General features: G+C 41.6%; 1 protein-coding gene across 2 annotated transcripts in view; it reads left to right on the forward strand.

Annotated features, from left to right (window-relative positions):
* The window catches only part of LOC307106293 (nuclear body protein SP140-like protein), a 134547-nt gene that overhangs the window by 105049 nt on the left and 3359 nt on the right, over positions 1–26139 (forward strand). For both annotated transcript variants that reach the window (XM_079782663.1, XM_079782662.1), the window contains exons 4-8: positions 1321–1404; positions 4562–4615; positions 12650–12754; positions 16549–16691; positions 17811–17852. In XM_079782663.1, coding sequence (XP_079638789.1) covers positions 1321–1404; positions 4562–4615; positions 12650–12754; positions 16549–16691; positions 17811–17852 — 428 coding nt within the window. The remainder of the gene's footprint in view (positions 1–1320; positions 1405–4561; positions 4616–12649; positions 12755–16548; positions 16692–17810; positions 17853–26139) is intronic.

Consider the following 26139-nt stretch of genomic DNA (forward strand, 5'->3'; position numbering starts at 1 on the left):
AGGGGAAGGAGAGGGAGGGGGTGGAAAGAGATTAAAGAACACATGCATATATGCATTTCCTATGAACACAAACAATAGGGTGATGAAGGGCTTGGGTGGGACAGGAATCAGGTGGAGGAGGCAATGGAGGAACATCTATACTACTCTCAACAATTTTTTTTTTTAAAGGATAAGTATGAAAAAAAATATTTTGGAAGGTCTGGCTTCTAAAGCTAAGAAATTTGATGTTATTTACTACACAGTAAAAAGATAGTACAGATTTATAGCATTTGTAAGTAAAGTTTATTGCCTAGAACTGTGGTCAGCAAATTGCAGCTTGCGAGCCACATGCAGCTCTTTGGCCCCTTGAGTGTGGCTCTTCCACAAAATACCACGGCCTGGGCGAGTCTATTTTGAAGAAGTGGTGTTAGAAGAAGTTTAAATTTAAAAAATTTGGCTTTCAAAAGAAATTTCAATCATTGTACTGTTGATATTTCGCTCTGTTGACTAATGAGTTTGCCAACCACTGGCCTAGGAGATACCCCTGCCATCAGCCCTGAGGCATACAGGCTCACTGCTTCCCTAGGTCTGTTCCCCCGACCTTCTGCAGAGACCTACCCTAAGGATTTTTGGTGTATTAACTTCCTTCATATGTTTGCTGGGTTACCTACATGCAGGATCCCTGGGCTGTTGCCCTGTTCTCCCCTCTTTGGCAACCTCCCAAGTCCTTGGCCCAATGCCACAATATTCAGTCCCTGCTTGCAGCTCCAGGGAGTATCCTTCCTTTGTCCTGGAATCTGGGTGCCCGTGGATCACCTGTGTCCTCTGATTTGTCTCTTTGGGAAGCACTCATCCTCCCTGACTCAGTTAAGCCAAAACCTTCTCTTGTCCAGCCACATTTTTAAACTATTGTGTTTTTTCTGCTTTATACAAGTAAACCTATCTAGGATCTTTGTTTTCTTCCCAAGGAAGTCCCTGTTTTTCCTTTCAGTTGCAACAGTTCAGCAAACACATTTCAAAATAAATAGTACATTATTTATTTTTATATATGCTATCCTGGACAGCTGAAATTTTTTGCTTGAGTAACAAGCTAACAATGTTGCCACGACTCCTTTATCCTGAGATCTGAGTGGCTCCTTTATGTGTTAGAAGCGTAAGCAACCCCTCTGTTGAGTATTCTCTTTTCTGTCCCAGGGATGAACTGTAAACTTTACCTACAGGATGGGGACCCACTGAGCACTGAGTGGAACAAGGGGTGGAAATTCTTAAACGTGAAATTTGAGATGATGACACCACTCCAAAGAGATCTCTAATTGTCTTCTTCTTATGCCCTCTCTTCAGTGATACCAAACATAGAACTGTTCCTAAGAAGTGATGGAGAAGAAAATGAGGAGAAGCGTGATATTCAACAGAGCCTTGAACAAGGTGATTGCAAACAGATAGAAACTGATTTTCCTCTGCTAAGAGGAAAGGAGAATGGGAAGTGGGCTTGAGTTCTGAGTGGAGTTTGGGAATCAGGGAAGACCTGTTGAGGAGCATGGAGAAGGCAGGAAGGGCTGTTAGTATGAGAGTCTGACCAGAGACTGATCCTGGAGGAGGAGCTCTGACAAGATACCATTGACCCAATAACCAAACAGAGGAACAGGATTGAGCCTGCAACCCCAGCATGTACCCTGACTGAGAATTGAACCATTGATCTCCTAGTTCATAGGTTGATATACTATACCACTGTTATCAGTGCAAATGTTTGAGGCATAAGATATGCAGTGCAGTTTTTCTGGAATGGCAGCTCCAACTCCATTTCAAAATGACAGCACCCTATGTAATAAAAGGCTAATATGCAAAGTGTCCCCTCGAACAGGAGTTAAACTGGGAGTTTGACTAGGGGGCAGGGCCAGCCAGCCAACCACCCACAGCCCCTCCCCCTGGTTGGCACCACCCATGATCAGCCACCCCCACCCCAATTATGGGCGGGGTTGAGGGCAGGGCCTGCCGTACCCTACCCATGCACGAATTCATGCATCAGGCCTCTAGTCTATATCATAAAAGGCCTGTTTTCAATCCACCATATCATGGACCAACCAACGACCAGACACATCAGGAGGTGCACACGGGTGGGCAGGGCTATGAGCACTGCGGGGTGGTGAGCGGGTGGGCAGGGTGCACACTGGTGGATGGGGCTGCGAGCTTGTGCATGTTTTTACTTTTCCTGTCAGATTTGGTCAAGAGCAATTCTGTTGTCTAAAGTAATGCATACAAGGAAATTTAAACATTTTTCTGGTTGTCTGTCATTGGGGTGGTCATTGCAATTCCTACTCAAGGGGAAAAAGTATTCTTTCAAATCTTTATTTGGTCTGATATCACCAGGCATTCAGCATCCTTGACTATATGTGTAACCAGTTTTATGTTTTGACCTATGAAGTAGGTTTAAAGATGATGCCCAATGTTATCTTTCCAGTCAGAAATTAAGGATAAAAGGAAACATTAACTGTTATTGTGAGTGCTTGGCCTCTTATATTATTTGTGAGGTAAGAAGGAACTAAATAAGGAAAAAAGGAAATATGAGGGTGTAGACTATACAGACCTGGCCCAGAATATTGGGTTAGTTGTACACAATAGATGTCATCTGCTTTACTTTCTAGTAATTTTAAATTTAATTCTTCTGTTGGTTCAATAGTCCAGGTAAGTACTGAACTGTTGAAATGAATCTTTTTTTAAATGAATATTTTTGAAGTTGAAGCATCTTTGTAGGAAATATTTTTTTAAATATTTTTATTGATTCTAAAGAGAAATGAAGAAGAATAGAGAGATAGAAGCATCAGTGATTAGAGAGAGTCATTGATCGGCTGCCTGCTGCCTGCCCCACACTGGAGATCAAGCCCACAACCCAGGCATGCGCCCCAGCCAGGAATCGACCTCCTGGTATATAGGTCTACTCTTAACCACTGAGCCAAGCTGACTGGGCTGTAGAAAACATTTTTGTAAAATAATCAGAATCAAAGAATAACTGTCTGTACATGACATTTAGAAATACCTGGAAATGACAAGTGTGTCTGCATCATTTGTTCATCATAAGGTGTGCCAAGAGGCCAAGAGGCAGGAACTGAAAGTAGCCAAGCATCTGACATAATGGGTAAAGCTAACCAAGGTCTTGGGGTGGAGGTGATTTATCAGTTACCACAGATGATTGGTATGTCAGTGATGGGTGATCAAGAATCAAGAATATCAGGCAGCTCACCAGCTGGGAGTGGGTCAGTTATGAAGGTGAGAGTCACAGGACTGGGACAGCGGAATGTCAGAAGTCTGAAATGAGAGCTCCGTTTTCTGTTGCACTTGACTCTGAGCACACTGACAAAAAATGAGTCCAGTTCATGGCAGAATCCCATTCTTTTTGCTTGGCCTGATTCTTTTGGGACTAGCAGGAAAGCAAGATATCATTATAAAGTCATGATTAACATGCCCCTGTTGATTGTCACGGAAGATGTAGTAGAAATACACTCCTAAAATGCAAGTATCTAGCTTCCTACATCACTGAATTCATCATTAATAATAATCACTGTAATAATAAAAATTAATAAAGTCTTGATTTTGTATAGTGATATCCATCCCTAACACACCCATATTCTGTGGAACCCATGAAAGCCAAGTATTCTTTGCTTCTCAATAATACTGTCATTTTGTCACAATCTTAGCGAGGCCTCAAAAGACAACGGATTCTACCACTAAACTGTTAGCAAAAACATCAAATCAACTATTCTGAACCCAGCACATTTTTTAAAAATATTTTTTTTTACTGATTTCAGAAAGGAAGGGAGAGAGATATAGAAGCATCAATAATGAGAGAATCATGGATTGGCTGCCTCCTGCACGCCCCTTACTGGGGATCAGCCTGCAACCCAGGCATGCAACCTGACCTACAATTGAACTATTACCTATGTCAACACTCAAACATTAAGCCACACCAGCCAGGTAACCCAGCACATACTTTTTATGTGTGTCTGTTCTCTAGCATGTCACAGTTTATACAGTGATGTCATACAAACTTTTGCACAAACCTCCTCATAAAAATCTTAAGGATATGAGACCTGGTCCTACCTCTGAGTACAAAGGTGTTTAAGGGTATTTTTCAAAATGTTATTGAGAAATAAAGGAAGACCCATGGCCAATTCTGAAGACCTACTTCTCAATGTAGTAGGTTTGTGGTTACTTTAGAAGAAATAAACAATCAATCAAACACCTTTATAAACTCAAGCTTTCTGCAGTATGAACCATCCTAAAATTTGTAACTTTTTTTTATATCCTCACTGGAGGATATTTCTTCCATTGATCTTTAGAGAGAGTGAAAGGTAATGGGGGTGGGGAGAGAGACAGAAAAAAAAAGAAACATTGCCTTCAACTAGTTGCCTTCTCACTTGCCCCAACTGGGGTCCAGGATGGAACCTGCAACCGAGGTACATGCTCTTGACCAGGAATTGAACCAGCGATCCTGTGGTCGGGGGTTGATGCCTTAACCACGGCAAGGGCAAATTTGTAAATTTTATTTAATCATTTCTATTTTCTCACCACCACCTCTTTGTTGTAGGTACTGTGGATTTTGGAAACAACTCTATTTCAGGAAAAACCAAGAAGAGAAAAAGTAAGAATAAGATTTTATTTGCTTTTGAAGTGAGAAATAATTTTATAATGCCAGTATTTCATTATTTTTATTGTTATTTACAATGTTGTGGTAGGTAGAACAATGGCTCCTCAAAGATGTCCATGTCTTAATTCCTGAAACCTGTAATCTGTTCTCTTACATGGCAAGTGGACTTTGTAGATTTAATTAAACTGGGACTTAAAATGGGGGAGATTATCCTGGATTACCAGGGTGGCTCAAATATATTTTCCTAGTCTTTAAAAAAATGGAGAATCTTTCTTTGGTGTGGAGAGAGGAAGAAGAAGAGTCAGAGAGACACAATATTGTGGCTCTGAAGATGGAAGAAGGGTCCCAGCTGGTTTAGCCCAGTGGATAGAGCGTCAGCCTGCAGATTAAGGGCCCAGTTCAATTCCAGTCAAAGGCACATGCCCAGGTTGTGGGCTTGATCCCCAGTGAGGGGCGTGCAAGAGGCATCCAATCAATGACTCTGTCTCATCATTGGTGTTTCTATCTCTCTCACCCTCTCCCTTCCTCTCTGAAATCAATAAAAGATTTGTTTTAAGATGGAGGAAGGGAATAGGGAATGTGGGTGATCTTAAGAATCTGTAATTCACACAGCATTCACCTCCTTGTGTATGATGTGAGATAGTAATTATAAGAAATTACCTCAACACTTTTTTTTTCATGAATTGAAATGCCCTTTCATGTGACTTTCCCTGTACACATGGACCTGTGAATAGAATTCTACTCTGAAAAACTAGTCTGTTTATAATTCAGTACAAAATTGGCTTAATTACAAAGGTTTAAAGTAAAATTTGCTTTTCCTACCCACTATAGTTTCTGTTGCCAAAAAAAAAAAAAGATACATTGAGGAGAAATAGAAAAGACAAAGATTTCAGAAGTTCAGTGATGTTGAACATCTGTGTTTAGAATCTAATCAAGATTTTCTCCTAAAACATCCTAATTCCTTTGGGAATTTGAAAATACAATGAATTTAAAGATTATTTTTGGGTACAATTAAAACATTTTTAAAGGAGAATGACCTATGCATTTATTCATCACCTTTTTTTGTTCTTCAACAAAATTTTATAGTTTTCTTTCTATAGATTGTGCATGTTTTTAATTTTCCTGTCAGATTTGCTGAGATATAATTTATATGCAATAGATTTCATCACTTTAAAGGTTTAATTGAATGTTTTAACATATGTGGATAGTCATGTAAACCAACATGATCATGACATAGAACATTTCCATCATCCACAAATATCCACTTGTGTCCCTCTTTGCACCCCCTGATCTTGAAATAGTGGGTCTGTTTTTATCACTGTATTTTTCTCCCTGGAATTTCATATACATGAATTTATACAATATATAATTTATTTATGTCTGTTCTTTTTTCACTAAGCATATTGCTGTTGAGACATATTGATATTACTGTGTGTATCAGCAGTTACTCCATTTCTATTGCTGAGAAGTATCCCTTGTATGAATGAGAGGTTGATTTATCTATTCATCTGTTCATAGGCATTGATCTATTTCCAGTTTGAAAAAAAAAAGATGAGGAGCATGTTCATACAAATATTTGGGTGGACATATTTTTAATTGTTAAGTTTTCTTGGATAAATACCTAAAAGAAGTATTACTAAGTCATATTAATTGAACATAAGTGCATGTTCGATGCTTTGTGAATCTGTCAAAGTATTTTTCAAAGTGGTTATACCCTTTCATATATCCACTAGAAATGTTTGAAAGTTCCAGTTTCTCTGCATACTCACCAGTACTAGGTATTGTTAGTTTTGTTTTCTTAATTGTAGCTATTCTTAACAGGCATATAATGATTTTTCTTGTAATTCTAATCTGCATTTCCCTAATAATTAATGGTACTGAGCATCTTTTTATTTGCCATTACCCACATATCCCATTTGGTGAAGTATCTATTGAAATTGTTTACCCTTATTTAAGTGAGCCATCTTTTTTTTTTTTTAAGTGAAAGAGTTATTTATATATCCTGGATTCAAATCCTTTGTTGGTTATGTCTTATAGTTTGAAAAAGCTGACCTTTTCATTTTCTTGGCACTATCTTTGGAAGAACAAAATTTTTAATGTTTGATGAAGTCTAATTTAACAATTTTTTCCTTTTATAATCTGTGATATGGGGTTCTATTTAAGAGATATTTACCTAATTTGGGATCCTGTTTTCTTCAAGAAGTTTTATGGTTTAGTGTTTACATTCAGCTCTATGATCCAGTTTAAGTTAATTTTTGCACATGATGTTAGCTAAGAACTTTTTTTTTTCTGGCATAGGGATATTCTATTGTCCCTGCAACATTTTTTGAGAAGACTGTCCTTTCTACATTGAATTAGTTTGCTTTCACATCCATTTGAAAATGAATTAGCCCTATGACTTTGAGTGTATTTCTAAAATTCTTTTTCTGTTCCATTTACCTATATGTCTACTATTATGTCAGGATCTTGATTACTGTAACTTTAGAATGAGTCCTAAAGTCAGGTAGTAAGGCCTACAATTGTTTTCTCTTTTTCAAAATGCTTTTAGCTCTCTTAGGCCTGAGCACTTGGAAGTTTCTTCTATCTTTAATTTTAGTCACTTTTTAAAAATTGGTTTCAGAGAGGAAGGGAGAGGGTGAGAGAGATGGAAACATCAATGATGGGAGAGTATCACTGATCAGCTGCCTCCTGCACACACCCTATGGGGGATGGAGCCCAAAACCCAGGCACATGCCCTTGACTGAAATTGAACCTGGGACCCTTCAGTTCCCAGGCCAATGCTCTATCCACTGAGCCAAACTGGCTAGGGCCATTTAGCCACTCTTGAGATCACATCACTTTCCAAGGTGCCTGCTAAGCTCCACCATGTGGCTATGTTCTTGGCCAGCCAAAAGATAAATGGAGAAAAGCAAAATATATCTTCCTGCAGAATGCTATCCCTTTTGTGGGAAGCTTTCCTAGAGTTTCCCTCGTCCCACAACAATAGTTTGCTCTCATCTTACTCAACAAATCTTAAGCTTGTGGTCCTGCCAACTATTAGGGAAGTTATGAACTACGGTGTTTTGTCTGGACTCTGACATCTGAGAATGCAGATATTCTGTTAGTAAATTAACAGAATGGAACATGACCTGAAGAATTTACTTCAGTAACTCTTTAAAATGTGTCAAAAGTCCCTTTGGAACCTGTGACCAATATTTGTAAATGTTCTAGGTCACTTTAAAATATGTACATTTGAACTCCTTGCTGGGTTCTGGCTTCCCCTTTATATGTGCTCTTTATCAAGCACACTGTTTAAATTTACTGGATCAATGGTAAATTAGATTGCATTTGTTCCATCATGTTGTATAGAGATGTATTGAGTTTTCCAACTGATGGTATTTGCCAACTCCTTCATGTTCCGTTGTTTTACATTAAAATTTTGACACCATTTATGATTGTTCTAACTTAGATACCTTCTTATTTTATATTTCCCCTTTATTCTTATTAATGCTTTTGCCTTCAAATATTTTTTCAGGATGCTAATATTGCTACATTAACTTCTATAGTTTTTACCCCTTTTCAAAGCCCCCCCTATGAAGCTTTGTTTTGTGTCTCTTGTAAAGCCACAGTTTTTTAAATTTTCTCAGATAATCCTTAAGTTTTAATAGTTATGTTTTATTTGGTACTTTCATTGTGATCCCTGATATATGTGGACTTATATATCTATATTATTGCTAGCCATTATTTTTGTGTGTTTCTGTGTCTCTTTTCTACTTCTGAATGATTGAGATAGAATTCTATATTCTACCTTTTTTCTCCACTGGTTTGGAAACTGGAGGTAAATTTTCTATAATTTCTTTAACCATGCCTCAATCTCAACAGATGACAAAAATCTTATCATGGATTCCCTCAAATTCAACATCCCATCTCTATCATTTAGCTATTGTATATTAATATTTTGTTACTAATTTTCTTCTCATTATAAATTTTGAAACATAATCATTTACTTAAATTTTTTATCATTTTATGCACTCACCATTGTTTTTTTCTTTGGTTTCAACTTTGGTCTAGCTGAATAAATCCTTGATTCTTTTAGTGAGGGTGTCTAAGTGTCATATGTGCAAATTTGCCTTTATTTTGAAAGAATTTTTTTATTGATTTTTCTATAGAGGAAGGGAGATAGATAGATGATAGATAGATAGATGTAGATAGATAGATGATAGATAGATAGATGTAGATAGATAGATGATAGATAGATGTAGATAGATAGATGATAGATAGATAGATAGATAGATAGATGATAGATAGATAGATAGATAGATAGATAGATAGATAGATAGATGATAGATAGAAATTCATGTGGAAGAAAAACATCGAAATATCGATCATTTGCCTCTTGTATGGGCTCCAGATGACCAGGGACCAAACCAGCAACATAGTTATGTGCCCTGACCAGGAATCAAATACACAGCCTTTCTGTGCAAGGGACAGCACTCCAACCAACTGAGCCACACTGTACAGAAATAATTTTTTTGCCAAGATTAAAAATTCTAGGTCAATGTTTAGTTCTCTTCAATATTCTAATACTAGAGGCCCAGCGCATGAAATTTGTGCACGAGAGGAGGGGGACCCTTCAGGATGCCAATTAGCAGCCTGCACCCTCTCCTATCTGGGACCCCTCAGGTGATGTCTGACTGCCAGTTTAAGCCCAATCACACGGGGATCCCACAAGAATCAGGCCTAAACCAGCAATTGGACATCCCTTAGCAATCTGGGACCGCTGACTCCTAACCGCTCACCTGCCTGCCTGCCTGATTGCCCCTAACCACTCTGCCTGCCAGCCTCATTGCCCCCCAACTGTCCCCACTTCCAGCCTGATCACCCCTAACTGCCCCCCCATGAGCCTGCTCACCCCCAATTGACCCCCCTGCCAACCTGCTTGCCCCCAACTGCCCCTGTGTTGGCCTGCTCTCCCCCAACTGCCCCCACTGCAGGCCCAATCACCCCCAACTGCCCTCCCCTGCTAGCCTGATTGTCCCCAACTTCTCCCCCTGCCTGCCTGATTGCCCCCAACTGCCCCCACCAGCCTGCTTGCCCCCAACTGCCCCCTGGCAAGCCTGCTCACCCCCAACTCCCCCTACAGCCAACCTGCTCACCCTCAACTGCCCCACCTGCTGGCCTGATCACCCCCAATTGCCCCACTTGGTATCCTGATCTCCCCCAAATGCTCCCATCTTCCCCCCACCGGGTGATCACCCCTCACCACCTCTGCCTTGGCCCCACTACCATGGCTATGTCCGGAATGATGTCTAGAAGGTCTACCAGTCTAAGTAGCATTTTACCCTTTTATTAGTATAGATAAGTGGTCAGCAAACTCATTAGTCAACAGAGTCAAATATCAACATTATGATTGAAATTTCTTTTGAGAGCCAAAAACCGATTTCTGCGCATGGGCCACAAAGTTTCAATCACATTGTACATGCGCGCCCACACGTGGTATTTTGTGGAAGAGCCACACTCAAGAGGCCAAAGAGCTGAATGTGGCTCGTTAGCTGCAGTTTGCCCACCACTGGTATAGATGATTACTGAATTGTCTTCTAGACTCTATTGTGTTGCTGATTAATATTATTCTTCTATTTTAACTGTCATTTTTTGGTTAATAAGCTATTTTTCTTGCCAAAATATCCTTTTCCAACTTTTGAGTTATGTAAAATTTAAGGCTACTGAAAACTTGAATAATTTTACAGCAAACATAGACTCACAATTATCATGTAATGTGCTTGCTTGATCTCATTTCTGTCCATCTACCCATTTCCTTATTCATCCACTAACTGTCCACAACTTTAAAACATTTTAAAGTTGCAGACAATAATACCCTTCCCCCCAAACACTTTAGCATACATATCATTAACTAGATTCAATATTTGTTTGTAATTCTTTTACTTCTGAGGTAATATTTACAATGAGATGTATAAATACTAAATATATCATTCTATGGATTCTTATTAAAATGTTCACCTATAAAATCCTAATCATTATCAAGAGACAGAATATGACCATCACCCTAGAACTTAAACAGCTCTCCTCTGTGGAGGACACTTTACTATCCTGGGATAATTAAGAGGGAGATGCTTTCTATTTTATACTGGTCCGAAAACAAATTTGCCCTCTGCATTGGAAAGCTACATTAACTTGAGCTTCCAAAACTCTTTCCTATTCACACATCCTTGAAAAGATACTCTGGGGCATGTGGAATTCCATGGAGAATTGCGTCCCAACAAATTCACCTCTCAAAGCACATCTGGCTATTTCCCTGTGAGGACACCACTCCACCAGCCAAGATGAACCTGACCCCTGGAGTCTAGTAGCATATTCATTCAAATTGTTTCCTTCAGAATTTAACAAATTTTCTAAACCACATTTTTAGGTCTCCTACGACCACCTCTATGGTGCAAGTCACCATGGTTGCATGAGGGAGGCAAGTGAGTGCGTGACTTTCACACAAAAAATGTGATCCTGAAGGCACACATGGTGATCCTGAAAAAGAGACATTTATAAATTGTTCAGGTTCCTAAGGGGAATATATCAGCCATGAGTAGGGTTGGGTCCCTGATCACCTGTATCCTTAAAGTTTTCAGCTCTGTTCATTGTTGATGGGTTTTTGAAGGAGATGGGGGCAAGACAGTCCATCCAAACTGTTCTATGTCTCCATGGTGGCTCCTGCAACCCTTCACCCAATGACTGAGAATCAGTGAGGAGACCATGTCCAGAAATGTTCTGCCTGGGAGATGCTGATGCTGGCAGCAGCCCCTGATTCATCACATCTGATGGTGCATGGCAGACTCAGCATCTACACATGTGGTAAAGAGCTAGACAAGAGTGATTTCCTTTAGGACAGTCTTGAAAGACAAATATGGTTAATGCTCTTCCACCTCCCATACCTCCTAGGTGTTTCCTCCTCAGGTGCCTGGGTCTTTTGCTCTTCCTTCACTACCAAAAATATTGGGGAAGGGGGGAGAAAAAATATATTATGTACCATTCCATTGGCTATAACTTCATCTCTTCATCTTTCATTCTAATAATCTTCTATTGTCACTCACATTTTTTATCCAGAAGGGTCAGATAACAAGCAGGGCAAAGACATTTCCAAAAAATACAACCAAAATTATATCCAAAATCTCTAGGCTTCTGAAGAGTGGGGAAGAACAATGCATCCTCACCAGCAATGGTCAGAACAGAATCCAGATTCTTACAATTGGTCTATATAATGCCATTAATTCTCCACCACTTGTGTCCTGATCACAATGCAGGAAGGAGCTATCCCTTTCGGCCTCGATTGCGGATAGCTTCCTTCAGTGACAAAAGACCCATAATAGAGAAGTGTGTGGACAGGAGGAGACGAGGTCATAGAGTTAGATGACCAGAGCATTGGGTGTAGCTTTTTATAAAGGGCACAACCATTGTCAGACTGTAAAGGTCCGACCAGTCATGCAATTTGAAGATTGTTCTTGAGCTTCCTCTGCTCCTCTTTTAGCTTTGAGAAAGTTGATGTGGGCGACAAATGAGGCAAAGTAGAGAATACAAACAGTAGGTAGGCACTATCTTAGGGTCAACTCATCATTATTCTTTCCCTGAGTCAGAGCTCAAATGGGGAGATACAAGTATAGTCTCTGATTTTGTCTCCAGCTACCTAACTGCACTGAAAGAGCATAGATGGAGATCTTCCTTCAGAACATGACAGCAGCTGTATGTTTCATTGTCATGGAAGAATCAGGGGAGGGGATGACTGCATTGAGAGGTACTATAGTTTTATAGAAGCCTGATGTCTCTGCTCAGGCATTCTGATTGTGTGAGATTTGAGAGGTGAGATGAAGGTAGGCATTCTGTTGTTATGCATCAAAAATGCCACTGACAGACTTTGAAACTGGAGATTTTGGGGATAAAGTTTCCTAAGTACTCCTATGTCTTTATAGAAACAAACTCAACATGGGAGGAAGTTGTACTTGTGCAGTTGTAAAATGAGACATAATGAAGAACCTTCTATTTCAGGAACAACAATGCACACAGATGACACTGTGAATTTTAATGCTGAAATACTTCCTGTGACCTGTGGGGAGATGATGGGCATGTTAATTAAGAGAAAATTGCAACGAGGTAAGTTTCAAGGTCTACTTTCACCTATAACCCCTCCATGAAAGAATCACAAAAAGTAATGGAATTACCCAGGTAAGTTACCCATTGTTTAAGGAATTGGAGCCCCAGTTTTGTCTTGAGAAGAGATAGGGATCCCTAAGATGAAATTTTTACCCTTTAAGAAATGGTGCATATTAAGTGCTCACTCTCACATGGATGCCCAAGGAACCAAAGAGAAGTTCAGAAACATCAGTCTGTGGGTGGAAAATATTGCATACTTTACTTTTAATCAGCCTCCACCTTCATTTCCTTTACCCCTTCTGGAAATCAAACAAGACAGGGTGTTTGTTATAGTGAGAAGTTCACAAAATTTGGAATCAGAAAACCTGAGCCCCAGCCTCAGCTCTGCCAAGAGTGACTGAGTAAAGAATGGGGCTTTTCTGAGCCTGAAACTTCTCATATAATCAATGGATAATAATTAAAAACCTGCCTTCTGGTGTGACTTTGAGATAATGTACATAATGACTGTAAAATATTTTGTGATTTGAACATTATAAAGCTTTCCAATAATTGTCTATTATGATGAACTTCATATCAGATTAGTCTTAATGTGGGTATGTGAAAAATAATATAAGTGTTTCATCAAAACTAATTTTAAACAGCTTTATTGAGATGTAACTCTCATATATAAATCACCATTTAAAGTATAGAATCCACTGTTGAGCTTTTTGTTTCTATTTTGTTTAATCACAAGATTATAAAACCATCATTATAATCTAATTTTAGAACAGTTTTGTCCTCCACTAAAAAAAGCACCATATCTCTCAGTAGTCGATACCCACTCCCACCTCACCCTACCATCCAGCCCTGGGCAATCACTCATCTATTTTATGATCTATAAACTGGCCTTTTCTAAATATTTCATATCAATGGACTCATATAACATGTGCCTTTCTGTGACTGGTTTTAAACTCAGCATAATGTTTTCCAGATACATATATATATATATATATATATATATATATATATATATATATATATATATATTCATGCATTATACTTTATTCTTTTTTATTGTCAAATAATATAATAGTCCATGGTGTGGAGACACAGTAATGCATTTATATATCAGTTCGGGTTTTCTCACCCTTTCACTATTATAAATAATGCTGTTTTGAATAAAGATTTTGGTGAATCTAGAGTTTTAATTCTTTTCACTATATACTGTGGAGTAGAATTGCAGGATTATATGGCAATTCTATGTTGAACTTAATGAAAAATAAATCAAAACTATTCACCACAGTATGGGAATACTTGTATTCCCACCAGTAAATCTGAGGGTTCTCATTTCTCTGCATCCTCAGCAACAGTTGTTTTTGTCTTTTTCATTACTGCTATCCTAGAGGACATGATGTGGTATCTCAATAAGGTTTTTATTTCCTTTTCTCTAATGAATAATATTGTTAAGTATATGACTATATTTTATCCTATATAATAAAAGCCTAGGTGGTGTCACACATGACATCATCACAAGATGGCCACCACAATATGGCTGCCCTCACATTGTCACAACATGGCCACAACAAGATGGCCACCACAAGATGGCTGGCAGGGGAGGGCAGTTGTGGGTGATCAGGCCGGCAGGGAGGGCAGTTGGGTGCAACCAGGCTGACAGGGAAGGACAGTTGGGGGCCATCGGGCTGACAAGGGAGCAGTTAAGCATCAATCTGTCTTGCAGGGGAGTGGTTAGGGGGTGATCAGGCTGGCAGGCAGAAGTGGTTAAGGGCAATCAGTCAGGCAGGCTGGCAATCAGTTAGGAGCCAGCAGTCCAGGATTGTGAGAGGGATGTTCGACTGCCCACAGGGATCAGGCCTAAACATGACGTTGGACATCCCCCAAGGGGTCCCAGATTAGAGAGGGTGCCAGCCAGGCTGAGGGACATCCCCCCCGCCCTTGCACAAATTTAGTGCACTGGGCCTCTAGTCTATCTACACTAATAAAAGAGAAACATGCAAATTGACCGCACCTTCGCTACGCCCACAGCCAATCAGAGCGAACAAGATGGCGGTTAATTTGCATATGCAGGCGCTGAGCGGCCTGGGTCCCGTAAACATCCTCCAGACCCAGGCCGCTCCAAGATTTTAGGCCCGCGCTTAGATCTGCTTCCAACCCTAGCCCAGGCTGTGGGCCTGTGAGGCGTCCACGCCCTCCGGCGCGATCTGTTCCCAGCAGTGACCCAGATCGTTGGCCTGTCGGCTGGGAGGCGCCTGCACTCCTCTCAGCATCTTCAGCTCCCAGCCATGGCCAGGGCTGTAGGCCTGTCAGCTGGAGACGCCCAAGCCCCTCTCAGCATGTTCTGCTTTCAGCCATGGCCATGGCTGTGGGCCTGGGAGGCAGCCGCGCCTCCTGGCAGGATCCACTCTCAACCGTGTTCAGGGCCGAGGCCTGTTGCCTGGGAGATGCCTGCACCCCTCTCAGCATGATCCGCTCCCGTGATCCGCTCCCAGCCATTACCCGGGCCGTAGGCCTGTTGGCTGGGAGGCGTCTGTGCCCCTCTAGGCACATTCGACTTTCAGCCGCTGCCAGCTACTTCCCAACCTGCAAAACTCCAGCTTGATTCCCCTATAAAGGGAAGAGAATAGGACAGGATGTTCCCAGGAAACGGTGGCAACAGGTTGCATGTGTGGACTGTGCTGGAGCTGTGTCCATGGCACTGTGGGAACACTGAGGAAGGAGCAAGCAGATCTGGCTGCAAGGATGGGGAGAGGGCCACAGAGACTTGGCCAACCCTCAAAGGGCCCAGTAGAACTTTCATAGGTATAGTGGATTGAGATTATTAAGAGGAGAAAGGCATCTTGGAAGGAGTATTTCTAGCAGAATGGAAAAAATGGGCCAAAAGTTTGTGGGAAAATGGATAAGTACAGTGTTAGTAGACCTCTAAGTGAAAAAGCCTTCCATCTTGACACCTACATTACTTAACAGAATTGGCTCCAATTGACTTTGCCCTTTCAAAATAATTTTTGGAGGGAAAGATGGGCAGTTGATTACATGTCTATTGTTTATAAAAGAAAAGGAAACTTTTAGAAAATATGAAAAAGTGTGAAATCACCTATAAACCTTCTAATTATTCAAATATAAGCCAAGGGGAGGGCATTTGGGGGTGACCAGGCTGTCAGAGGAGGGCAGTTGGGGATGATAAGGCCGGCAGGGGAACTGTTAGGCATCAATCAGGCTGGCAGGAGAGTGGTTAGGGGCAATCAGGCAATCAGGCAAGCAGTTGGGAGCCAGCAGTCCCAAATTATGAAAGGGATGTCTGACTGCCTGTTTAGGCGTCAGACATCTCCCAAAGGGTCCCAGATTGGAGAGGGTGCAGGTTGGGCTGAGGGACACACCTCTCCCCCCCACCCCCGCCAGTGCACGAATTTCGTGTACCGGGCCTCTAGTATATAAATAAACTTTTCAACTAAATAATATTTCACAATTATTTTAAAGTCAGTTATCCCATGATTTCACGTAAGAAAAATATCTGCTCAATAATGCCATTGAACTGGAAGAAAATTATTGTAATACAGGGCACAAATGTTGTCTTAGTGTCATTGTGAGCAATAGTGAAGGGCCCCCACTTGAGATTTCACTCCAAAGTAGGAGATATCCTTATAAGAGACTTACAGGCTGGGTTTGGGGATTCTCAAGTATGAAAGGTGAGGCCAGACTCTTCTGCTAGTGATCTTGACCCCAAATTGGGTGGCTGCAGATCCAGAATCTGAGCTCTGAGGACAAGAAGGTTTCAGGATCAACTTATCCCGGTCTTACAGGAGCCACGGTGAAGTGTATAAGGACAGAGGATGGAAATTGGTTCACCCCAAAGGAATTTGAAGTGGAAGGAGGCTATGAAAAATCAAGTCACTGGAGGATGAGCGTGTGCTGCGGTGGGAGACCCCTAAAATGGCTGATAGAGGTATTCCAATGACGGGGCAGGAGATATGACTTTCCTTGTACTTGAAGAAAAGGTCACTATTTTCTCACCAAATATATGTTGAGTCATGGCTAGATCCCTGAGGTCCCCTGACTTTATCCTTGTCCTGGAGGGAGGTCCCCACACTCTTAAGTCAGTACAAGGCAGCACATTGATGTCAAAGGGGCTTGGTTGGGGTAGGTGCAGGAGCCTGGAGGAGGGAAAGGTCATTCTGACTCAGGTGCTTGCAGACATCTTTAGCCACTAAAAGAAAGGAGACCATCTACAGTCAAACAAGTGGTCAGAAGGTACTCCAGAGAAAGAATGGTGTGAAACCCAGAACCATGACTAACATGGCTCCATGGGTTGAGGAAGATGGATTGCATGTGATAAGGCATAATCCATCAATTGGGATTTTTTGGAGGAATTTAATGCCAGGCTAAAGATTTTAAACTCAGAATAGACAATGCAGAACCAGGGAAGTCTCCTGAGGTGTGAAATGACATATTTAAAACAGTATCTCAGACAACATGGGGCCCAGAAATGACTTCACTGTCTTTCAGCCCTAGACACTTACAGTGAACCTACAGTGCCCCTCTCTGAATATTCTCTGACGGACCTGCCTTGTCATCCCTTCCCTGGGCCCCCTGACCACGCTATTAAGGCCCTTCTCACAGTTTTATACTTATCATTTCATGCAACCCCTTGCTCTCCTAGATCCCTCTAGGGTTTATACATCTTTGTGTGCCCAACATTGTGCAGAGTACCTGACACCCCATAGCTGTGGGACATGTGTGTGTCAGTTGATCAGCCCTGGTGTGAGGAAGTACTTAAGTGGCACCAGTGGCAATGAAAAGGAAGTGAAAGCTGTCAAAAAAAGATTATGAAGGAAATGAAAACTTAATAAGAACACAAAAGAAAAGGGAAAAATTCTATGGAGGATTTTCCAGCTACTATTGATGAATTCTAGAAGAACAGCTGAGAAGAGGAAATGGTTTCTCATTTAGACATCTTGGTTTGAGCTGACATTAAAACATCCAAGGAGAAATATTTGGGAGGAGGTTTCAATGCACAAAACATAAACACAGGCTAACCATACCCTTGTATCTTTTACTCTTTCAGAATGAATATCTACCTCAACCTCCACGTGACAGAGAGAAAAAGGTGGTTATTACTTTATATAAGTTCTTTTCTTTAATCTTTATTGTTGAAAGTATTACATAGGTCTCCTTTTCCCCCCAATTGACTCCCCCTCCACTGCCTCCCCCGAGGGCAAGCCCCCCCCCCCCCCCCCGCCCAAGTGTCTGTGTCCATTGGTTATGCGAATATGCATACATACAAGTCCTTTGGTTGATCTCTGAATCCCCCTCCCCTGCCTTTTCTCTGAGGTTGGATGGTCTGTTCAGTGCTACCTTGTCTCTGGATCTATTTATGTTCATAAGTTTATGCTGATCATTATTTTCCACATATGAGTGAGATGATGTAATACTCATCTTTCTCCGACTGGCTTATTTTGTTTAGCATAACACTCTCCAGTTCTATCCATGCTGTTGCAAATGGTAAAATTTCCTTCTTTTTTATGGCAGAATAGTATTCTATTGTGTAGATGTAGCACAGTTTTTGAATTCACTCATCTGCGATGGGCACTTAGGCTGTTTCCAAATCTTAGCTATTGTGAATTGTGCTGTTATGAACATAGGGATATGTGTATTCTTTCTGATGAGTTCTTCAGGTTTTTTAGGATATATTCCTAGAAGTGGGATCACTAGGTCAAATGGGAATTCCATTTTTAATTTTTTAAGAAACTCCATACTGTTTTTCATAATGGCTGCACCAGTCTTCATTCCCACCAGCAGTGTACTAGGGTTCCCTTTGCTCCACAACCTTGCCAATACTTGTCATTTGTTGATTTATTCATGATAGCCTTTCTGACAGGTGTGAGGTGATATCTCATTGTCATTTTGATTTGCATCTCTTAGATGACTAGTGACTTTGAGCATTTTTCTATATGTCCACTTTGGAGAAGTATCTATTTAGGTCATTTGACATTTTTAACTGGATTGTTTGGCTTCCTTTTGTTAAGTTGTATGAGTTCTCTATATATTTTGGAGATTAACCCCTTATTGGATGTATCATTTGCAAATGTGTTCTCCCATGTAGTGTTATTTTGTTGATGGTTTGTGTTTTTTGTTTTTTGTTTTTTTGTAGTACTAAAGCTTTTTATTTTAATGTAGATCAATGGAATATATCAGAAATCAACCCAAGCCACTATGCTCAGTAATATTTGACAAAGGAGGCAAGAGCGTACAATGGAGCAGAAACAGTTTCTTCAATAAATGTTGTTGGGAAAATTGGACAGTTACATGCAAAAAAATGAAACTAGCCCACCAACTTACACTATACACAAGAATAAATTCAAAATGGATAAAAGACTTAAATGTAAGATGTGAAACCATAAAAGTCTTAGAAGAAACGATTGGCAACAAACTTCAGACATCTCTCATAGCAATATGTTTACCGATACATCTCCTAGGACAATGAAAACTAAGGATAAAATATACAAGTTCTTATTACATAACTAAATATATACCAGAGGCCCGGTGCACAAAATTTGTGCACGGGGGAGGGGGTTTGTGTCCCTCAGCCCAGCCTCTCCAATCTGGGACACCTCAAGGGATGTCTGATTGCCCGTTTAAGCATGATCCTGGTGGGATCAAGCCTGAAGGGGCAGTCGGACATCCCTCTTACAATCCAGGACTACTGGCTCCCAAATGCTTGCCTGCCTTCCTGCCTGCCTGGCCTGCCTGCCTGCCTGATTGCCCCTAATTGCTTCTGCCTTCCTGCCTAATCAAACCCTAACCACTCCCCTGCCAAACTGATCGATGCCTAACTGCTCCCCTGCCGGCCCCATTGACCCTAACTGCCCTTCGCTATCTTCCCGGTCACATTACTGCCCTCCCTGCTGGCTTGGTCACCCCTAACTATCCTCCCCTTCAGGCCAGGTCGTCCCCAACTGCCCTTCCCTATAGGCCTGATCCTCCCAACTGCCCTTCCATGAAGGCCTGGTCAACCCTAACTGCTCTCCGCTGCAAGCCTGGTCCCGCCCAACTGCCCTCCCCTGCTGGCCTGGTCACCCCTAACTGCTCTCCCCTGCAGGCCTGGTTGCCCCCAACTTCCCTCCCCTGCAGGCCTGGTCACCTCCAACTGCCCTCCCTTGCTAGCCCAGTTGCCCCTTACTGCCCTCTTCTACTGGCCTGGTCGCCCCCAACTTTCCTCCCCTACAGGCCCGGTCACCCTTAACTGCCCTCCCCTGCAGCCTGGTCACCTCTAACTTCCCTCCCCTGCAGGCCTGGTCGCCTCCAACTGCCCTCCCTTGCTAGCCCAGTTGCCCCTAAATGCCCTCTTCTACTGGCCTGGTCGCCCCCAACTTTCCTCCCCTACAGGCCCAGTCACCCTTAACTGCCCTCCCCTGCAGCCTGGTCACCTCTAACTTCCCTCCCCTGCAGGCCTTGTCACCCCCTACTGTCCTCCCCCTGTAGGCCTGGTCACCCCTAACTGCCCTCCCTTGCTGTTCTGGTCACCCCTAACTGCCCTCCCCTGCTGGCCAGTCACCCCTAACTGCCCTCCCCTGCTGGCCTGGTTTCCCCCAACTGCCCTTCCTTCTGGCTCGATCACCCCTAACTGCCCTCCTTTGTCATTCTGGTCATCCTTAACTGCCCTCCCCAGCAGGCCTGGTCCCCCCCATCTGCCCTGTTGCCCCTAACTGTCCTCCCTTGCCATTCTGGTCACCCCTAACTGCCCTCCCCTGACAACTCGGTGACCCCTAATTGCTTTCCCCTGCAGGCCTGAGTGCCCACAACTGCCCTCCCCTATCGGCCATCTTGTGTCCATATGGGGGCAGCCATCATTGACTACATGGGGGCAACAATCTTGTGTGTTGGAGTGATGGTCAATTTGCATACTACCTCTTTATTATATAGGATGGTATATCATCTTTTTTATGGTCTCTCAGTTGTTTAATTAACATTGTTGCCTCTTCCCCTAGCTCCTCCCTTCATTTTATTTAATTAATTTATTTATTTTGTATGTGCTTTCAGATTTGTTCTATTGAATATTAGGTTAAATGCAAGGTCATCTTTGAATGGTAAACCATTTGAGATGAGGATAATAAAGAGCCATCAAAATGGATCTCAAAGCTGAATTTTAGCTATAGATGCAGAAATTGTCAGGGTGTCCAACTTATAAAGCAGACATAATTATGGAATATATAAAAATATTTCTTAATAAGATCATAGGCTCATCTTTACCTCAGACCAGGTTTTTTAAATAACTTTAATAAAATCTGATGCAGCAAAATTTGATCACCATCATCCAGATGAACCAGGTTTAGTACTGAGTCCATCTTGAGACATATATGAAAAAATACACTATTTCATGAGATAGGCAACTAAAAGCATATTTCTTTTCTGCTTTTGTTTTACATCATCTTCCATTCTTCTATAAAATATACACACAGACATACAGAATTCTCTCTCAGGCAGAAATTATTGGCAAATATTTCCTAAGGATGGTGCTGTTAGGAGGGAGTTTTTGTATCTTACATGAGGGGCTGACCTGGAGAATTCCTTACTTTGATACCAAACCTTTGGCTCCACCTCAGGGTCTGTGCAGGCCTCCTGAGTATCTATGAAAGTGACTTCTCCCTCTATGGCCAAAGACTATGGAGGCAACAAACAAAATACATAATGTGAGGTGTGGCTTCAGGACAAAGTGGTAGTTTTTTCAAGATTGAGTATGAATGAGAACTTAAGAAGAAGGGGGAGGTGAAAAGTGCCATTCTCCTATACTTCAGGTAGAAATGGCCATCCAAGACTTTCATAGAATGTACATTAGGTTACATATAGCTGTCTAGGCCTTTAGATTATCTGATGTTCTAGGACTTTTGACCTACCAGTCCTTGGCACATTATACCCATTGGGTTTACTGAAGATAAATTATTCTTTTACTTATTCAGTGACTACAGTAGTGTCTCTACCATTAAACAGTAGTGTCTCTACCATTCTCTACGTGTCTAGCGTTACTCAATTTTGAGTACCTAAAAGAGCTAGCAACTTCCAACCCACAGCACTTTGCAGCAGCAAGGTTCCGTTGCCCATATATTTGGTCTCCTTGATGAAGAATTGAAGTGACCCAAAATGTCAGATCTCGGGACTCATTACTACCTCAGTGGATCCTCTGTGCCTCCCAGAACTCCTCTTGCTGATGGAGTCCTGGTTTCTCAAAACTTTAGTGTCACACTTGGCACCACATGACAGCTTCCTGACTCTTGATGAGGGTCACTCATCCTTTCTGGTGACAGCTACTGTCTTGTCAAATTACCTGAAATACTCAGCCAGAACTATTATTGGTTTTATGTAAGTATTTGCTAAAGAGATAGCAGGTAATCACTTTTCCTAAGTGAAATAATACTCATTTATTTACTCATTCAATATGCAATTATTTAATGCATTAAAAAAATGCCCAATGTTCATTACAGAAGATTGAAATAATATCCCTGACCTCAAGAATTGTTTCAACTTCATTGTTTACCATGGAGAAATAATTAATGGGGAGCAGGGTATTCCAGGCTCTCTAGAGAGGCAGGCAGTGACATGACCATTTCTCGGGTCATTTTTCAGTGGATCACCCTTGTCTATGACCTCTCTGACATGGGTGGAGATAAAAGCTGAGGCTGCCTGAAGGTAATGAAGCCAAGTTATTCTATTGTGTAAACAAGAGCAATGTAAGTGTTGTACCCAATAGTGAGCTTCCTCTGAAAAGTTAGCCAGGTGCCATCTTGAGATTTGGATGAAAGGGAAATGAGGGTGAAGTTCTGGAAGTTGAATTGGAGTACAGAGGAGCTTAGAATCATCTTAACTTTAGAGTGGTGCCCTAGGAGAGTTACTGGAGGTGGTGGAGTTCATGTCACACTACCATGATCAAGACTCCATGGGGAGGATAAGGCAATTGTTCTAACAAAAGTACCCTCACTCTACTTAATAATCTTTCCTAGGAAAGATATTACAGGCCAATTCATCATTGGCTTATAATATCCTCATGCATTAATAACCACATGTGTGAAACTAAATCTCAACTCAGGTTCCACACTTTGCACTCTAGAATCACCTGAAGATCTTTGGAAAATAACATTGTCTGGTCCCACTCTAGATAAAATTTTGATTTAGTCATTCTGAGTTATGACTTGGACATTAGAATTGTTAAAATGTCTCCAGATGATCTTGACACACAAGTTACTCCTTCTATGACTTAAGGAGAATACCAATGCCTGTGTCTCAAACCAGACCAATTGATTCAGCATCTATGATGTTGGGACCAGGAATTTAGTGTTTTAAATATTCTCCTCAGACAATTCAAATGTGCAGGCAACCTAACACACAAAGAGCCAAAGGGAAAAGGCCCTAGACTTGATTACAGATAGGGATGCAAGATTCTTATGCACTAGTTACATTTGTTATTTCCTTGTTCTTATGGGAAGAGGGTCACCAATTTCTGGAGAAGGATGATAGCAGTCTGTGAGCCCCTACAGTGAGGAGAAGGAAAATGGCCCCAGGCCTCCATGTTAGAACTGGTCTCAGTCTCCATTAAATATGTGATTCAGGATTGTCTGGAACACTGAATGGGAGCTGTTGGCAAGATGTTCCTTGAGCTTTGCACTTTCTCATATATGCCATTTTTAAAAGCAAAAGAAATGACCAGACTCCTGATTCTCCCCAGATAAGAATTTTCACCCTAAAGCCAGGGTGACTTTTCATCTTTTATTACTTTCTGCATGAAGAGAAACAACCTAGCTGTGTTGCACATTACTGTGCCCATTTACTTCAAGATGGACATTTGTGATCTTTCTGTGCTGCTAACCGAGATATAACATAGACTTTGAGAAACACACCACTTTTCTCTATGTATTAAGGTGGAACCATTCATTAGAGTCTCAGTATCCATGTACAGAGACAATGGAACTAACAAAAGAAGCTTAACAGTTACTGTTCAAAGGAGTGGGCATAGTAGGATTTAGAATATGAGTGAAAGTATAGACCCAGAATGGAGTCTCAGGTTTGTGGTCAAAGGTGAATGTTTTATGAAATAGAAGCACCAGGAAAGAACATGTAGTGGGTATGGGGACAGGATAATACATTGTTTTGCCTGCATAAGTTTGGGTTGTGCTTTAAGGGCCCAACAGGAGATGCTGGGTGAGCATAGGGATGTGCACAAATGCAGAAGACAGGATGGACATCTGGGAGCTGGAGACATAGTGATGTAACTGCAGCTTTGAGAGTGATTTGATCATCTGGGGCCAATCAAATGGCCAAAGATCAGAACCTACATGATTCTGTCTAAATGTTAGGAGAGGAAAGGACAAAAAAAGAAACAGATACAGCAGTGAGGCTAATTGACTAAACCCAGGAGAGTGATGGCACCGACCCCATGTACTTGGAGAAAGGAGAAATGGTCATGGCAAAGAGAGATGGACACTGTCATCCTTGCCTCCTCCTGCTCCTCAATGAATCACTTTTCCTCCACCCAGCACTCATCAATGGATGGGCCAGTCCCCTAGCCAGTCTCATTTGTGTCACCTGAGATGGTCACAAGAGGGTAGGAATTTCTCCAATAAACAATGGGATAGACAGGATGTTTCTATCTATAGAGCAACCCAGAATCTTCTGGATTCTCTCAGAAGGCAGAACCAGAAAAGCAACCAGGAACAAATATAGTTCCTGATAGTTCCTGATTCATATGTAAATGCTGATTCTCATTTAAAAGAAAGAATAAAGAGGTTTTCTGGTTTAATCACCTCCTTTTCACCCCATTGATGAGGGAGTGATGTCTACCACATAGTTTGGGGGACAGCAAGTAATGGCATCTGTCATTGGACAGATGGATTGACAGATGTTTATTAGTCACATATACTCCTAAACCAGTGATGGGCAACCTTTTGAGCTTGGTGTGTCAAACTTCGCCAAAAAACTGAGCATAACTCGGGTAGTGTGTCACTTTGAGGAAAAAAGATTATTTCACAAATGTTTCATCCTCAGGAGCAGCAAATGTTTCATCCTCGGCATCAGAAATGGCTACGCGTGTCAGTGCTGACACGCATGTCATAGGTTTGCTATCACTGACCTAAACAAAGGAAGTAGGGTAGTGCCGGCCATGCAGGCCTCACCAAGGTTTCCCCCAGGAATAGAGGGAACAACCAGGGGCTGTGGAGGGTGGGATATCCCCTGGATTCCCTGAGAGGTTATGGCATGCTTGTTTAAATAATTCCATGGCTGACAGGGAACTGAAACCTGTTATTCCAGGCTGAGCAGGGTTACATGTGGCTCCTTGACAAGGAGCATTGTTTAGCTGTGGGACCTTATCCAGCAGAGCAGATTCGGGAGGGGAACTTGCAGATAGGCTGTTCAAAGCCTTCTCAATTTTACCAAATGTCACAGCAGCACATAATATTGAACTTTAATGTTAATTCTTACACTGCATTTTCTTGATTAGGAAAGGGCTCAGTCACAGGCTGGCTTATTCTCATGAATACATGTGTGTACATAACACAGTGTATCTTCATATCTGCTCTATAAATTTGGTTGAGTTCAATGAGTAGAAGTTATGCCACAGGATTTTGGATGTAAATACTGTCAAATTTTATCTTCTTCAAATAAAATTAAACATGGTTAAAGGCCACATATTGAGACTGGTATCAGTTGTTTAAGGGGGTCCCTCCATATTGTGTTTATAGAACAAAGCAATTGCCACTCTCTCTGGCATTCCGTGATGGAGCCTCCATGCCTTACATGCCATGCTGAGTCATGGGGCAACTTCCCAGGGTTCTACTGCCAAAGAGATCCTCCATGGCAAGACCTGGTCATCTGTGCCTGTGGTCTTTCCAATTCAAAGACATTGACACAGGTCCAGGGGCCCTCCAGGAACAGAACCCATAGTCCAGGAACCCCTGTCACGCCCTTCAACTCATGGGGAGCCTTCAGTCAAGAAAACAGGCTGTAATACTATATTAGAAGTTTATTCCATCTTATCAATTTCTCAATAAACCACCTTTCCTTGCGTCATTTTAGTCATTGTGGTTTAGGCAAATCATTTTCTTCCAGGACCTTGTTTTAGTTGCAAAGTAATACAATGGTTCACATTTCTATAAAAATTATGCTCTTTTTTTGTAGCTAGTCTTTCAGTGTTAGAGACTCTGGTTTGTTTGGGTTTTTCATTTGTTGGTTTGTTTTTAAATTATATTTTATTGATTTTTTTACAGAGAGGAAGGGAGAGGGATAGAGAGTTAGAAACATCAATGAGAGAGAAACGTCTATCAGCTGCCTCCTGCACACCTTCTACTAGGGATGTGCCCCCAACCAAGGTACATGCCCTTGACCAGAATCGAACCCGGGACCCTTCA

The sequence above is a fragment of the Cnephaeus nilssonii genome, assembly GCF_951640355.1.
Source record: "Cnephaeus nilssonii genome assembly, chromosome: 10".
In the NCBI taxonomy this organism is placed as follows: domain Eukaryota; kingdom Metazoa; phylum Chordata; class Mammalia; order Chiroptera; family Vespertilionidae; genus Cnephaeus; species Cnephaeus nilssonii.